This window comes from Camellia sinensis, chromosome 11 (assembly GCF_055761805.1).
Source record: "Camellia sinensis isolate YWXY chromosome 11, ASM5576180v1, whole genome shotgun sequence".
NCBI classification, from domain to species: Eukaryota; Viridiplantae; Streptophyta; class Magnoliopsida; order Ericales; family Theaceae; genus Camellia; species Camellia sinensis.
The window spans coordinates 153,170,675-153,187,181 of record NC_138971.1 but is presented as its reverse complement, the minus strand read 5'-3'; the positions used below and the strand labels follow the sequence as shown (position 1 = coordinate 153,187,181).

At 35.9% G+C, this 16,507-nt stretch overlaps 1 protein-coding gene and 1 non-coding gene across 2 annotated transcripts; one reads left to right on the top strand and one right to left on the bottom strand.

Moving 5' to 3' along the window:
- The first annotated feature begins 10,873 nt into the window (after positions 1 to 10,873).
- LOC114266182 (small nucleolar RNA Z103) lies at positions 10,874 to 10,970 on the top strand. The gene has a single exon (XR_003630580.1). It is a non-coding gene; the product is annotated as a small nucleolar RNA Z103 (small nucleolar RNA).
- Positions 10,971 to 14,283: 3,313 nt separating this feature from the next.
- LOC114266173 (protein HAIKU1) lies at positions 14,284 to 16,260 on the bottom strand. Its single transcript, XM_028207056.2, has one exon. It carries the CDS (start codon positions 15,658 to 15,660, stop codon positions 14,713 to 14,715), a length of 948 nt encoding a protein of 315 aa, XP_028062857.2. The 5' UTR covers positions 15,661 to 16,260; the 3' UTR covers positions 14,284 to 14,712.
- Between the last annotated feature and the right edge of the window lie 247 nt (positions 16,261 to 16,507).

Genomic DNA, 16,507 nt, shown 5'->3' with positions numbered 1-16,507 from the left:
TGGCAAGGATATATTGCCTTCACAATGACGCACTGGTCGTCACTCTCCGAATCAAGGATTACGACGTCAAGTGAATTTTGATTGACCAAGGGAGCTCATGTGAGATAATGTATTACGAAACCTTCAAACAGTTAAAACTGGAGGACAAAGACTCGGCACCTGCCGTATCTCCCCTGATCGGATTCAACTCAATGCCAGAGTGGCTAGTTGGCAAGATAATCCTCCCAGTCAGAGCAGGAAGCATGACGAAACAAGTGGAGTTCTGGGTATTGAAAGTCCCTTCCACTTACAACATAATCTTGGAAAGGACATGGTTGCATGCCTTGCGATCGGTAGCGTCAACCTACCATCAAGTAATGCGGTTCCCCAACGAAACTGGAGTAATTGAAGAGGTCTTCGGAGACCAAATTATGTCCAAACAGTGCTTCGTTACAGTAAATGGCAACCGAGCTGCCAAAGGGTTTGTTCAAATGGTAGAAGAACCTGAGAGCAATGAATTATTTGCGGATGTTGGCAAAGCCGCTGAACAGAAGGCAGTGGAAGACTTGGTACAGGTAAGAATAAATGAAAAGGACCCGGAAAAGTTCTTTTTGCTTAGCTCATCTATGTCCAGCACCGAGAGAATAGAGGTCATGGAATTCTTGACCTCTAACATCGAAGTATTTGCCTGGACGCCGTATGACATGCCTGGCATTGACCCAAACTTCATCTGTCACCAATTGAATGTCCACCAAACTGCAAGACCAATCATACAGCGCACTCGCAGATCAGCGCTCCACCACGCCGAGATAGTGGCGAAAGAAGTGGGAAACCTTTTGGAGGCAGGAGCTATCAGAGAAGTGCACTATCCCAAATGGATATCTAATACGGTAGTGGTGCCAAAGAAGAATGAAAAATGGCGTGTCTGCATGAACTACAAAACAGTCAATAAGGCGTGCCCAAAAGACAGCTTTCCCCTACCATAGATAGACCAACTGGTAGACCAAACGGCAGGACACAACCGACTTAGCTTTCTTGATGCATACAGAGGTTATCATCAGATCGCTATGTATGTACCAGACCAGGAGGTCACATTTTTTACAATGCCAAGAGGTTTGTATTGCTACAAGGTCATGCCCTTTGGCTTAAAGAACGCAGGGGCAACATTCTAGCGGATGATCACCAAGATGTTCGAACCATTGTTAGGCAGAACAATGGAAGCTTACATCGATGATATGGTAGTCAAAAGCAAGGATGAGAATGACCATCTCAGGGACCTATGTGAGATGTTTCAGATCCTAAAGAAGCACAAGTTGCACCTTAATGCATCTAAGTGTGCGTTCGACATAGGATCAGGCAAATTCCTAGGCTTCCTGGTGACCAACCGAGGCATAAAGGCAAACCCTTCTCAGATCAAAGCAATTCAAGATCTAGAGAGACCCAACTCTGTAAAAGAAGTACAGCATCTCACTGGTGTGGCAGCCGCGCTAAACTGGTTCATAAGTCGGTCGTCAGACAGATGTCGACCATTTTTTCAAGCGTTAAAGACCAAGTTTGAGTGGGATAAAAAATGCGACCGTGCCTTAGAAAGTTTGAAAGAATACATGTCTTCTCCACTGCTGCTGGTGACCCCAATACTTGGAGAAGAACTATTTTTGTACCTGGCAGTTTCACAGCACGCAATTAGCGCAGTGTTGGTCCGAGCAGAAGGAATCCAACATCTGTCTATCTTTTATGTCAGCAAGACATTGTTGGGCGCAGAAACCAGGTACTTACCATTGGAAAAACTGGCCTTAACCTTGATGATGGCCTCAAGGAAGTTGTCGCATTACTTTCACTCCTACACCATAATCGTTTTAACAGCTTTTCCATTAAAAGCTTTGTTTGAGAAAGTGAACTTTTCTGGGCGAATCTTGAAGTGGGCAGTAGAGTTGGGACAATTCGACATCAAGTTTCAGCCCAGAACCGCGATAAAAGCCCAAGCTTTGGCAGACTTTGTCGCAGAATTCACACCAGGAAGTCATCACATCTGCCCAGTCGACTTAACGGGTACAACCGAAATAGGGATGGAAAGTAGTGCCGGGATAGTGCAACCCCTGATACAAGATACCCAGCCACATCCCAGGACAGACCAGAGTAATGATGAGCTGGAAGAAGCGAACCATGCTACACCAAGTAAAGACCCATCAACAAATAAAGACTTGGTACAATCAGACAGCGAGGGGCAAACAGTAAGTGTGGACTTTGAAGAACACACTAGCAACACTCAGGACCCCAAGGCATCATCCGATCCCTCTACCTGCTGGAAGTTATTTGTTGGAGAGATGTGGAAGCTCTTCGTGGATGGAGCATCCAACAGACACGGAGCAGGACTCGGCATAGTCCTCATCTCACCAAATGGCCTAGTAGTAGAACAGGCAGTCAACCTTGGCTTCCCAGCATCAAACAACGAAGCGGAGTATGAAGCACTTCTGGCAGGACTAAAATCAGCACTCTACATGAAGGCCACTGAGCTAAAGGTTTACAATGACTCACAGCTGGTGGTAAACCAAATTTCAAGCGACTACGAATCAAAGGATGAAAGAATGGCTAAGTACCAAGAGTTAGTTAGAAAAGAGATCATGAAGTTCGAAGTAGTACGGATAGAGCAGATTGGCAGAGAAGAAAACAGCAGAGCAGACGAACTAGCAGGCTTCGCCTCAATGGCAGATACATCATTTCCACATTCACTACTGATCGACTTCTTACCCATACCAAGCATTGAAGAACCTGAAGTAGAAGAAGTGTGTTGCGTCGAACTAGGCCCTTCATGGATGGACCCCATCATAGTGTTCCTAAAAGACAACATTTTACCCAAAAAGAAGGAGGAGGCCAACAAGATAAGAGCAAAGTCACAGCGATTTTGGCTCTCCCCATCAATGGCCTTGTACAAGAAATCCTTCACAGGACCTTCCTTGAAGTGTGTCCATCCCAGCAAGGTCGAAACATTCCTGTTCAAGATTCACGAAGGTGTATGCGGAAGCCATCAAGGGGGGAGATCATTGGCTTATAGATTAATTTCGCAGGGATATTGGTGGCCATACATGCAAGCAGATTCAGAGAAGTATGCCAAGAAGTGCGAGAAATGTCAGAAGTTCGCACACCAAATACATCAGCCAGCTAGAGAGCTTCTACCTTTAACTAGCCCATGACCCTTCGCAATGTGAGGCTTAGACATAGTAGGACCACTTCCAACAGCACCCGGCAATAGAAAGTTCTTCCTTGCAGCAACAGACTACTTCACCAGTAGTTATGGGTACTATTCAAGTTGTTCTTACTCGTTACGGAGGAAACTATTTTGAAAAGTGTTGTAAGAAAACACGTATATACAAATAGTACATGTAACCAGTCGAAACGGAAAGAAAAAAAGGATTGAGTTACTTACAGATTGGAGAAGGAAGGATGTAGGTCTGAAACCACGACGGTGATGTTGAAAATGCAAGCTTCGCAGGTGCAAAAGTGGCAGCAATGGAGGTTCAGGCAAGAGAAAGAGAGAATATGAATAGTGCAAGTGAAATGATTTGAAGCATAAGGGTTTGTTTTGTAAAAAGGAAGGAAAAAAGACGGGACTGTTCAAAATTCGCGAGGTACGAAGGCGGCGTGACAGCTACGATGGGCCAGTAAGAGTTTGCCACGTGTCCAAGGAATAGAAAGCGATTCAGTTACAGCGGCTGAAAAGACATTTTGACCGGACAGATTAGTAGCTCGGTGTAAATGGAGCCCGGTATAAATTTAGCTCGGATGAAGGCTACAGTTTAGCTCGGTTTAGAAAACTAAAGTTGTTAGCTCGGCTGAAAATGGTTAATCCCGATCATGCTACGTAGATGGAATTAAGGGGCAATTGAGAGGGTAATTTATGTATAAATTAGGCCGAGCTAGATAATGGGCCATTCTGAGGGCCACAATAAGAAGGGCTGAGTAAAAGGGCCTAGAAGTTAGCCCGGTCCAAGAGAGTGGTAACAGTTAGCTCGGTCATACCATATCGAGCCGAAGTATGTTAAGCTTTCCTCAGAACCTTGCTATTGGTTAGTTCGGTCCAAGCTCGTTGTGGTTAGTACAGTCTCAGATAACCCAGTTGGAATATGTCAAACCAAGGTACACTCAGTGAGAGGAAGAATCGAGCTAATGGGAGCTCGGTCTAGTCTGCGGCTTTAGCATGGCCATGTTATCTCGGTCGTATTGACATCCAACCGTGGTAGAACCATCTCACTTGGTTTAAGCAGTGAGGGGGGTGTTGAAGGATAAACATTATCTTTCAGGAATGTGATTCCTAGAAGGACTCTACATGGAGGAGTAAGAGTCTTACTTGGATTGTGCCACGCGGAACCTATAAAAGCTCATAACATCACCTATGAAGAGGTAACACAACTTTGATTCTTGAATACACAGAGCTTTTGTCTATTTGTCTATTTTGCTGACTTAGGCATCGGAGAGGTATCCGGCACACACCCGCCGGCTGGCTCACGTTTGTATTTTCAGGGAGTAAAACAACGACGTTTGGAGGAGCGCGAATTTGATCAATAGGATTATACGAGAAGATTATTTGTTCCTCGTACACTATCTAATTATATTTATAATTTTTTTTTAATCGATGACACAATGTAACAAGTTGAAATGATTATACTCAATATTTATTAGTATAGTCAACATTTTTAAAACATAATTTTAGTGTTTGGCTTAGGAAATTTATCTATAAATCTCATTTTAAATAATGATGATTCATTTAATCATAATAATTTTTTGTCGTAGAATAATTAATCCTATTAATTTTGAAAAGATAAATTTAATATATTATTTAAAAATTAGATTTACGGTTATATCTTTATTTTTATTATGTTTCCTTTTTTTTTCGTGCTTAAAAGGTAAAATACATAATCTATGAGAATCAAATTTAGGATGAATTTTTATATTTGAATCTTTTTTATTTAGAAACATTTCAAAAGGAGTACAAAAATAACTTGAAATATGAGATTCTTCAAACATTTTAAAAGGATGCGAGATTCTTCAAACATTTCAAAAGGAGTACAAAAACTCCTTAGTAAGTTTTGGATAAATGTATAATTTCAAACTGTATCACTCAAATGTAGCACTTTAAAAAAATTGTTTAATATACTTTTCTCATGTGTATACTTTAAAAAAAAACTCCTTAGCGTAACACTTCAATCTAAGACTCCAAAAAAAAATAAAAAAATAAAAAATAAATAAAAAAAACATATGATATTTTTCAAACCATTCCAAAAAGAGTACAAAAATTACTTAGTAAGTTTTGAACAAATATATAATTTCAAATTGAAAATGTTATATTTGGAAAAAGTATACTAAGATTTTTTTTTTAGTGTTTTTGTATGTGTTACATTAGAATATTACATTTAGAAAAAGTGTATTAAGAAGTTTTTTTTTTGGATTGTTACGTTTGGAAAAAACACACTAAGGAGTTTTTTAGTATATTACATTAGAGTGTTACATATTTGTTCATACAGAAATGCCTGGTAGCTCGACAAAATAAGGCTCGAATGGCCCAATCCTCCGCTCTCTCTCTCTGTCTCTCTATCTCTCTCATTCTCCAACAACTTATCTCTCTCATTCTCCACTTTCATTCGAAGAACAAAGACAGCGATTCAGCTGACGAAGCTCAATCTTCCGCTGAGTTTTTTCTCTGATTCTTCTTTCTTTCTTTTTTTCTTTTTTTTTGGTTTCCTCGGTGAATTTTTTGAACTCCTCTTATAGCCAATCTCCTCTTCTTTGATTATCTTCTTCTTCGATGGGTTTGTTTTTTATTTTAATTTTGATTCTTTGGGTTTAGTTTTTATTTGATTTTGGATTTTGGAAAGGAAAAAGCGGAATTGATTTTGTTTCTTGAGGAAGATGAAGCTTTGAGAGGGTCATAAAGATTTCAAGTGAAGAACGAGAGAGAGGAGTGAAGCTCTGTATGATGGTGATTTTGGATTTGTGATGGTGATCTTGAGGAATTGATTTTGAATCTTGAGGAAGATGAAGCTCTATGTTGATTTTGTTCATAAAGATTCCAAGTGAAGAATAAGGGAGGAGTGAAGCTTTATGTAATGGTGATCTTGAGGAATTGATTTTGGATCTTGAGGAAGATGAAGCTCTGTGTGATTTTGGAAACTTCTTGTCGTCTTCTTCTTTCTAGAGACAGAACAACAAACAACAAACAACACACACACACAAAAAAACACACACACAGAGAGTAATAAAAAGAAAAAGAAAAAAAGGTGTCAAAACGACACCACTTGAGCGGATTGTCCAAAAAAAGGTGTCAAAACGACACCACTCGAGCGGATTGTCCAAATCTCATATTACGAACAACAGTCCAGAAAAAAGAGAAAATACAAAACGTTTATAACGCGGATTGTCCAAATGTGTAATTTCACATTTAAAGAAATCTACTTTTATCCTTCAAAAATTAAACCCAAATGTGCATGTGACTACTTTTTTTGTGTAATTTCTACTTTAATGAGACCTTTAAATTCATAAGAAAAGATGAAAAACTAAATAGTTCACAATATCACATTTTAAAATTTATTAATGCTTCACCCTTTGATTTACTTAAATAAAAGAAAAATGTAAGAAAATTGAATGAAATGAAATTCTCATCCTGGGACAATTTGGAAAGCTAGCTAAAATTAGGGGTGAGCATGGTTCGGATTGGATCGGATTGGGGTAAAACCAGAACCAATCCGTTATCTACGGTTCCTGAAAAATTGGAACCAATCCAATCCGTTTAAATCATGGAACCAATCCGAACCAATCCATTTAAATACGGATTGGATCGGTTTAGAACTACCGATTCACATAATTAAATAACAAATATATATATATATATATAACACTTTAATTTCATAAAAATATAAACATAGCGCTATATCAGTTCCATAATAGTAACATGTTTTTCTATAATAGTGACATATTGTTCTTAAATTTAAATAACTATAAGAAAATACAAACAAAAGTAATAAAATAAGATATTATACGGTTTTAGGTTTGAGTTTAGATTTTATATAGAATAAGAGAAGATACTATAGGGGGAGGATGTATAATAAAAATATAGACTATTTGTATACGGTCCGGATCGGTTCCAATCCGGAACCGTGAGGTTCAATCCGGAACCAATCCGTGGACTACGGATTTTTAATTTTTCAATCCGGAACGGAACCGCGGATTCAAAAGACCAATCCAAACCTATCGGATTGGACTGGACTGGATCGGATTACGGATTTCACGGATTCCTTGCTCAGTCCTAGCTAAAATCTAACTTTTAGCTTTTAATCCATTTTGGATCACATTACCTCTCATGCTTTTTTTACACATAAAAAAATAAAAAAGATAAAAAAACAAAAAAATAAAAAAATTATTTTTTAACTAACTTCTCAAATCATTCCTTAAACTATAGGTTGTGTTTTAAAAAAGCTAATTTATTAATTAAAAAAAGCTCATTTGGCAAACTCAATTCTTATCAAAAAGCCCACTTTTAGGCTCAGCTTTTTGTAAATTTCTTTTTAGTCAGCAAACTATTTTCAAGTTTAAATAATTTATAGTGTTTGAAAAGCATAATAATAATAATAATAATAATAGTTTGATGTGTCCAAACACCAACAATTAGAAAAATTATTAGTTGGTCTTGGAGTGTCACGTGATGGTACTTTTCACCGGTCACAAATTATTATATATCTTTATATTCTTTAATCATCAAGTATAAAATTATAAATTTTATCCTCTCTACCAATAATAATACATGTGAAACGCCACGTGCCGCTGGCCGTGACTTACCTATAACTTCGACAACTATTGCACGATTCCAAAACAAAGTCAACCAGAGCCATTTTTAGAGCCTTGAAAAGATTTTGAATATTTTTATTTTGAAGTTTAATCTTGGGCATTTTTGTGCATGTGTGCGCGCGCCCGCTTGGTTTAGTATGTAAGGCCGAACTCCCTTTGGGCTAGACATTGTTATTAAGAGCTTTAGCAATTACTCAAAGCCCAATCAATCCCTTCACAATCTGGGTTGATAGTATGGCATGACAAAGTCAATCTAGGGGTCTCCCCATCTAAATCGAAACATCTTACAATTCTACAATCTTAATTAGGCTGCTTTACTTGAGAATATTCGGAAATGTAAATCTCTGGCCTTGTTATGAATTGATCAAGCGCCAATTACCGATCAAAGCTAGGCTTTAAGAAGAAAAAAAATTAATGTTAGGTGACCCAACCAAAAAAAAAAAAACTGACAACAAACTCACCACACTATTTTCTTCTAAACTATTTCCAAGAAATTATTATGAAAATAACACATTTTTAGGGGGGAAACATTTTTAAGTTCTATGCATTTTCAAAAACTGTTTTCACCCAAAAAATGAAGACGATTGGTGTTCCCAAACTTTTTATTATTTCTATTTCTGAAAATATAAAGAAATGAAAACATGTAAAATAAAAAAAATGCCAAATCTAGCTCATGCATCAGTCCCAAATGCAAACTTCGTATAACCCTAGAGAACTATCTGTTTTTTAAATTAAGAAAATACAAACGATTGTCTGTTTCTTGGGGGGGAAAATTACACCACCAAACTCACACAATTTTATCTAGAAAAAATAATATATGATTTAGACTCAATTTTTGTACTATTCATGTAACCATTAGAATGAATATCAACCTCACTTTACTTTTTTTTCTGAATTTTTTTTTATATACGGATTCTGATCCGTAGCATTATTTTTTCATGGACAGTTTGATCTCCTAGGTCAGAAACTCACCTTTGAAACAACAAAGCATGAAAGCTTCATTTAAAGCTCAACCATCAGCACAAAAAAATAAAATGAAATGAAAAAATCCTGCTATCTAAGTCTGCTTCAACCCCTTCAAGACCTTAGAACATCTCCAATGTTCAAAAATTGAGTACTAGTACGTGTTATATGACAAAAATTGATAAAAGTAGAGACAAATTTTGTGTACTAAGATTTGTTAATTTATTAAGTGTTAGGTATTGCGATAGAAATGTTATTATGTTTTAAGAATAAAATGGACTAAAAACAATTTGTGCCCTAGTGTATTAAAAAACAAGGCAGTCGGGCCATAAGTTTAAATTTTAATTTTGTTTGGTCAAAAATTCAGGTGCGGAAACATTTTGTCCATGAAGACATTGCTAAGCAAAATGACTAAAATACCCCTCTATATATAAAACATTTTCTTTCTCTCCTCTGAAACCAAAAGTCCACATTGAAACCAGTCTCTCTCTCTCTCTCCCCCCTCTTCATCTCCTGACATTGCCACCTTCGTTGCTGGTGACAACGGTGGTGGTGGTGTTCCTGGCGGCACCGCAGTCAGAGCTCTAGCACCTTCGCGTCAGAACATTTCGTCGATCTCTCTCTATCGCTAGCTGTTGATATCTTTTCCTTCATTATCGCTTGATGGTCTTTCTTCTTCCGTCGCCACACCGTCGCGCCTCTCAGATCCGATCGATGTTCGCCGTAGTGTCACCTCGATCTCTGTCTCCTAGATCAGGATCTCAGATCCTCTCATTTTCGCCGTTGCATCTCTCAGCTCCAATCGATCGAGATCTTCGTTATCCCTAACTTCTTCCACTCATCTAATTTGACTGTGAAGGCACCAAGGGTGAGTTTGTTTGGACGGACTGGATAAGGGGGATTGTAATCCATCGGACTGTTAGTCCCGGGATACATTGTCCCCGGACTATTTGGTCGGATTGGATTTGTATCCTATATTTGTTTGGTCATGGGATTAGATATCTGGATTGGACTATTTTTAGTGAATCCAATGTTTGGTTAAACGGATTGGATAATGATAAATGTTCAAAAGATTATTTTACCCTTGTAATTTATAATTTTTATTTAATATATAATTTTAAATTTGTAATCTATAATTTATAATTTAGCAGCACTAAAAAAAATTCATTTATAAGGCCATAATTCTTAATTTATCATTTTCAATTAAATTAAATTTATAATTTATAATTTATATTTTTTATTTAATATATAATTTTAAATTAACGACAACAAAAAATAATTTTATTTAATATATAAATTAAATTTTCAACAACACTAAAAAAATTTAATTTATAAGTCCATAATTTATAATTTATTATTTTTAAATAAATTTAATTTATAATTTATAATTTCTATTTAATATATAATTTTAAATTAACAACACTAAAAAAATAATTTAATTTAATATGTAAATTTAATTTTTTAACAACACTAAAAAAATTTAATTTATAAGGCCATAATTTTTAATTTATTATTTTTAATTAAATTTAATTTATAATTTATAACTTATAATTTATAATTTTTGTTTAATATATAATTTTAAATTAATTTATAAATATTCAAAAGATTATTTTATCATTTTCTAATTGTTTACTAAGTAATAGCATGGAAGGTAAAATGGATATTTTACAAAATAATCTTATGGGATACCAATCCCATGGTTCTATCCCACAGTCCCATGAGATAGGATAATCCCATATTTGTGGGATTAATAGCAAAATTTTACAAATAAACAATGGACTATTAGTCCAATGGGACTAATAGTCCAATCCCACCCATTAATCCTTCAAAACAAGCATGCCCTAAGATCTGTGCAAGGACTCTTTCGTTGGATGAGACTTGTGGAGATGATCATAATGATGATGGGTGTTGTGAAATTATGCATCGAATACCGATTACCAGCACTCTGCTCCTATTCTGCCTTCAAACCCTCACTTGTTAAGGGGGCTCTTGAAAAGAGTCCATTCGAATCAGACTCGGAAAAATTCTTCATATATCATATATATGTTTTTTTTTTATTATTAATTATTTTGAGTTTGAAACATGTATGAGAGAGATGTAAGTGATGAATATTTCCCCAGATGATCGAAACTGAAATTACCGAGTGCTATTCTCTTTAAGAGAAAAATCCAAGCTAGGATATTCTGATCCATCTCTCTTTTTATATATACATTTATGTGTGTATATATTCAAATATCTAATGCTTGTGGATTCTATTTTGATCTGTTTTTGTTTCCGATCGTGATGATGATAATGATGATCGATCGATTCATCGTCTGGCCCAAGCAACCGTAGACGGCTATTCTTCAAACTGCCCCCATCTCTACTTGTGGATTCTATTTTGATATGTTTCTGTTCCCCGATCGTGATGATGATGATGATCAATCGATTCCTCGTCTGCCCTAATCATCTCTCTCTTTTTTGTTGTTGATTGTAATAAATAGTGGCACAAATACTTTTTTTGTGTTGTTGAAATGCTTATATTTGTTCAATTTTTATTTTTATTTTTATTGTGGTTGTTGTTGTTGTTCAAATTTTGAACAATGGAGAGTAGTTGTTGTTGAAATGATTGAAACAGATAAAAAAAAATCTATGGTGCAACAGATAAAAAAAAGATCTGTTCAAAATTTGAACATATAGTGGCTTGGTAGCGGGTTGGTGAATTTGAATAGTAGCAAAGATTTGAATTGATAAAAAGGGCAAATTACATATACCTCCCTTGGGGTTTGGTTATATTACAGATACCCCCTGAAGTTTCAGAAATTACATACCGCCCCCTGAGGTTTGTATTTTCATAACAATTTGCCCCCTAAGGTTTAAATTTCATAACAAATTACTCCCTAATTTGTTATGCAAATATAGCATTCAGGGAAAAATTTGTAATTTCTCAAACCTCAGGGGGGTATTTGTAATTTAGCCAAACCTCGAGGGGGGTATATGTAATTTGCCCAAAAAAATAACAAATAGAATTGAAAAAATATTGAACAGATAAATAAAATTTATGGGAAAAATTGAACAGATTGATATAATTTAAGGAAAAAAATTGAATAGATATATAGAATTTAGAAAAAGAATTGACCAAATAAATGTACTTCAGGAGAAAAAATTGAAAAGATTAACAAAAAATTTGAACAGATATAACAATTTTGAACCGATAGATAAAAATGTAAACAGATAGTCAAAAAGTCAAATAAATAAAAAAAGTTCAAAAGGTAAAATTGAAAACAAACTGTTCTTCAGGACTTCTCACCAAATTATTTTACAAAACGTGAACCTTTCATCAATAAAAAATATATCTTAGACCTAATGCCATATACTCTCTTTAGAATTTATCACCGATTAACCCAAAACAATAAAATGCCTCTCTCACTAAAAAACAAAAACAATATGACCCACTATTGTCAACAAAGAGTGAAGATCCTCTAGAATGATTTTTTAAATGATTGATATTTAATTCTATCAAAATTGAAGGTACAATAATCATTTTATTTTCTAACTCTCAAAGTCTCACCTTATCACTCTAATAAAAATCACTCTTGAACAAAATCCTTAAAATGTCTATATTTTTATCTGTAAACTTATTCAGTAACAGCTCTAATGCAGTAACTAGTAACTGTGATGCTTTTACACCAGGTAAATGAGGGTCAATCACCAAATCTAAGCCTAATCAATCACTATATATAAATATATAAGAATTGGAAGAAGTCAAAGAAGGGAGAATGAAATGTATGGATAAACCAAAATGGAGTAAAGTGCGATTTAAAAATTTAAAAAAAAAAAGAAAAAAAAAAAGAAGCACTTGGACAAATGCTAAAAGCAGAACAGGTGTTGATTGGTCTACCACACAATTGCTTCATAAATTTCCCCGTTGTAGGTGGTCATGGAAACAATGCAAACAAATACATAATCTGACTACTACTAATCTCTGTAATTTTTTAACCGCCACAAACCTGGCACCAAAGTCTGTACATGTGAATATGTTATATATAAATCTCCAAATGTTCTTTCAAATCAGAAAATGAATAGGTCCTATTCTTACATGCAAATAGAGTTTCTCAACAAGTCTACATAACTAAACGACATTATGCTAAACGACATTATGCTGCAATTTTTTCGAGGACAATCCACCTCAACTACCAAGTCAACATCGATTAGTATGTTTTGATTCAAACTTTGCATTAAATTTCATAGCAATACAAGTTGTTTGACTTGAAGTTAAAATTACAGTCAACATTCAAAATTTTGACCTATGACAAGAACAATACTTCATGCAGTCACTACTGCTTTAAATGCACCAAAAATGTTGAGAACCCCACAAAGGACTCCACGATTAGTGTACTGATTATTGATGTGTTTAAATTTTTATTTTTATTTTTTATTTTTTCTATGTTTGGCAATGACATAAATGATCCGATCATTTTAGAGATCGTAGAGGTTGAATTTTGTGAGAATCTCTATCATTACTGTAAACGGACACATATAACCTGCACTTTCAAGCCTATGAAGGAAAAAAAACAAATAAACTTAGCCTGGATCATTAGGATTAGGTAAATTTGCAACATCACTCTACAGAAATCCTTTCCAGATGTTGACAAAAATATAACTATTTAACAAATAAATCCATGAACCAAAAAAAAAAAACAAAAATTGAAGGACTGCACTCAATAAGATCAAGAAAATCACAGGGACAAATTGCAGAGTGCATCAGAGATGTGCCTCTGAACAATGATAAACAACGAGAATTCTTCAAAACAAAAATTTTGAAAAAAGTAATTGTCACTAAAAATAATCTGCTTACGCCAGACTTAGAAGAAATGAAAGAACTAATTTAAATATGCTTTCAACTCAATTAAACATAAAATCAATTTGTAAATATACCATAGAGGAATCAATCTGCAATTATACACCGAGAAGAAATGAAAGAACTAATATAATAATTAGCATCTATCACAACGAAGTAAGAAGCAAAAACTCTCCCAAAAGAATTACCAGACAATAGAATAACATTAGAATTACAAAACCAAAAAAAACAAAAGAAGCTAAGAAACAGTCACCATATGAGGTTCAACATCCTCAGCTCCTCACCAAAGGTTTTCAGATCACTAAAGATTTTGTTGACAAGTGTTAAAATAATCGTGTGGAAGGAAGATGACACAACCTAAATGAGTAAATGGAAATTCAATAAAGTGGCTACACCGTGTCTCTTCTCATCATTTCCAAATCTTTTAACCAAAAACAAATATACATATATATATGTCCATAATACCTCATCCAATTTTTTGGACTTTGATTCCCTCAGCTCAGCTCAATCCAATCACTCATCAGTTTCTCTCTTTAATTAATTCTTGTGACACGATTTTTCTACTTAATTAATAACTACAACTATTAAACCAGCAATGCATATTGCATTACAATAGAGAAGGTTAACAACTTAATACTGGAATCCCTAATAAAGGCATAACAAGATACAATAAGCATAAACTCATAACATTGAGATTGTTTCCAAGGACTGTCAAACTGAAGAATGATTTGAACTCAAACTAAATACAAATTGATTACAACATTAGTTTCAGTGTATTATCCTACCTTCTTACATGTTACAGCATTGTTGATGTGCTAGGAACAGTTCTCCAAGCTTCATTAAATCACCTAAAGTTAAACTTGACCAAGGAAACGGACAGATTGCAGCTGTTACATAATCAACATCTCAAGACAAGCCTTGATGTCGGTATTAACAAAAAGAAAACAAGGGGGGGATCCCAAAAAAAAAAAAAAACTACATAATTCAAGATTTTCACAAGTGAAGCTTCCATACGAAGGAGGTTATTCACCACAAAGAATGTCCTCACTGCAGATCAAGCATGGAAACCACAAATAGTATACTGCTGGCAAGGACTACTGATCCCTCCATCTTGGACTTGATATAGGGAAAAAGCCGGAAGGAGATAACGGAAAACCAATGCCCGGAGAAAGTGGAGGTTGAGGCCCGGGACCTAAAATCCCCTGCTGAGACATAGGAGAAAATGCAAAATTCGGTGTCAGTGGTGGAGGAAACTGATACCCAGGAGAAAGCAAGGGATAAGGTGACCGCGGAGACAACAAATTCAAGAAACCACTCGGTGATGGCACAGGGAACTGCGAAGTTGGAGAAGGTAAAGGAGGACCACCCATAAGTGGAGAGGGGAAAGGAGGCACAGGTGGGTTAGGAAGTAAAGCAGAGGATCGTGGTTGGTCTTGAATTTGACCAGGCTGCGGCTGAAATTGAGGGTGAGGGTGAGGGTGAGGATGAGGATAAGCTTGATGTTGAGCTTGGGTTTGTCTAGGTCCTGAATCTATAATCGAGTTTTGAAGGTACCGCATATAAGCTGAGATAGGAGACTCAGCAGTATTAGGCCAGACCAAATCACTAGGGGTTAACGGAAACATTGTGGGGGATTGTTGACCAAACTGAGCGGGTGGCCTAACAAAGGCATTAGCGTTATTATAAGGAATTTGTGCTGTTGGCATAGGTGGATGCTGGGGTGGAGGAGGTTGATGATGAACCGGGATTTGGGGTCGGTTCATGGGTGTTAATGGAGGAGGACGGATCCTCTGCAACCGCATACTTGGCGATTTAGGGGGATTGTGGGGAGGTCTAGGCAATGATTCTTGTGAAGGTGAACCGGTTAGCTGCTGAACAATGTTTCGAAAATCATTCTTGTTAATACTATAGACCTGAGGTTGAGGTTGTTGCCTAGTTGGATTAGCAAAATTGGGTTGGTGCAAAGGGCTCTTCCTTATGTTTTTCCCCATCTTGTTCACACCCAAGTGTTCATTATTATTGTTCCTATTCCTATCATCCATTATTTCCAACAAAGCTTCAAACTTTAACCCGCTTTTATAAAAAATTCACAACAATTTAGATCAATCTAGGGATTCAAAACAATACCTAGAAATTCCAAATCGATTCAATGCTCAAACAGGAACAATCAAACTAAACCCAAAACCCTAGAATTAAATTAACCAAGTAGAAAGCATACCCTTTGTTCTGGTTTCGTCAACCACCAAAACCCAGATCAAAATCAAATCCAATACCCCGAGAATCTCACTTTCTCTATCTAGGGATTTAGGAAGAGAGAGAGGGAATTGAATGAGAAATAAGAGAGAGAAAGGAGAGAGGGGGCAAAGGTTAGAAGATTACGCCTTGAGTCGCGCTGAGTGATGAGAGAGAGAGGCAGAGACAGAGGCAATACATGGGGATATTCTCTTAATCTCTCTCTCTGACTTTATCTTTCTGGTGTGTGTAAAAGGAGTGGAAGTTTCAGAGGAGGAGAGTGACGGCGACGGAGGAGAGGGGAAGGAAACCCTAACGTGATGCAACGGCCGAAGTGCGCGTCGGTCAATGTTGAGAGAGAGCCAAATTGGATATTGGAATGATTACGAGGTGTGTGTAGTGCCAAAATTATTAGTAGATATTTTCGGAATACTACATCTTTATTTTGAGATAATTCAAAAAGTTAATTTTTATCTTTTTTTATTTTTTTGGTAAAAATATATTAAAAATAAAAAGTAATGTGATTTTAAAAAATTAAAAAATTAACTTACCATAGGTTTACGTGTTTATATCCCTCTACTCATCATCGTTCACCATATCATAACACAAAAATGTTATATGCTCCGGAGCTTTAATTAGAGCTGCAACAGTGCAGCT

Excerpts from the sequence above, each read along its gene's own strand:
- LOC114266173 (XM_028207056.2), bottom strand. The coding sequence starts at position 15,660 with ATGGATGATAGGAATAGGAACAATAATAATGAACACTTGGGTGTGAAC.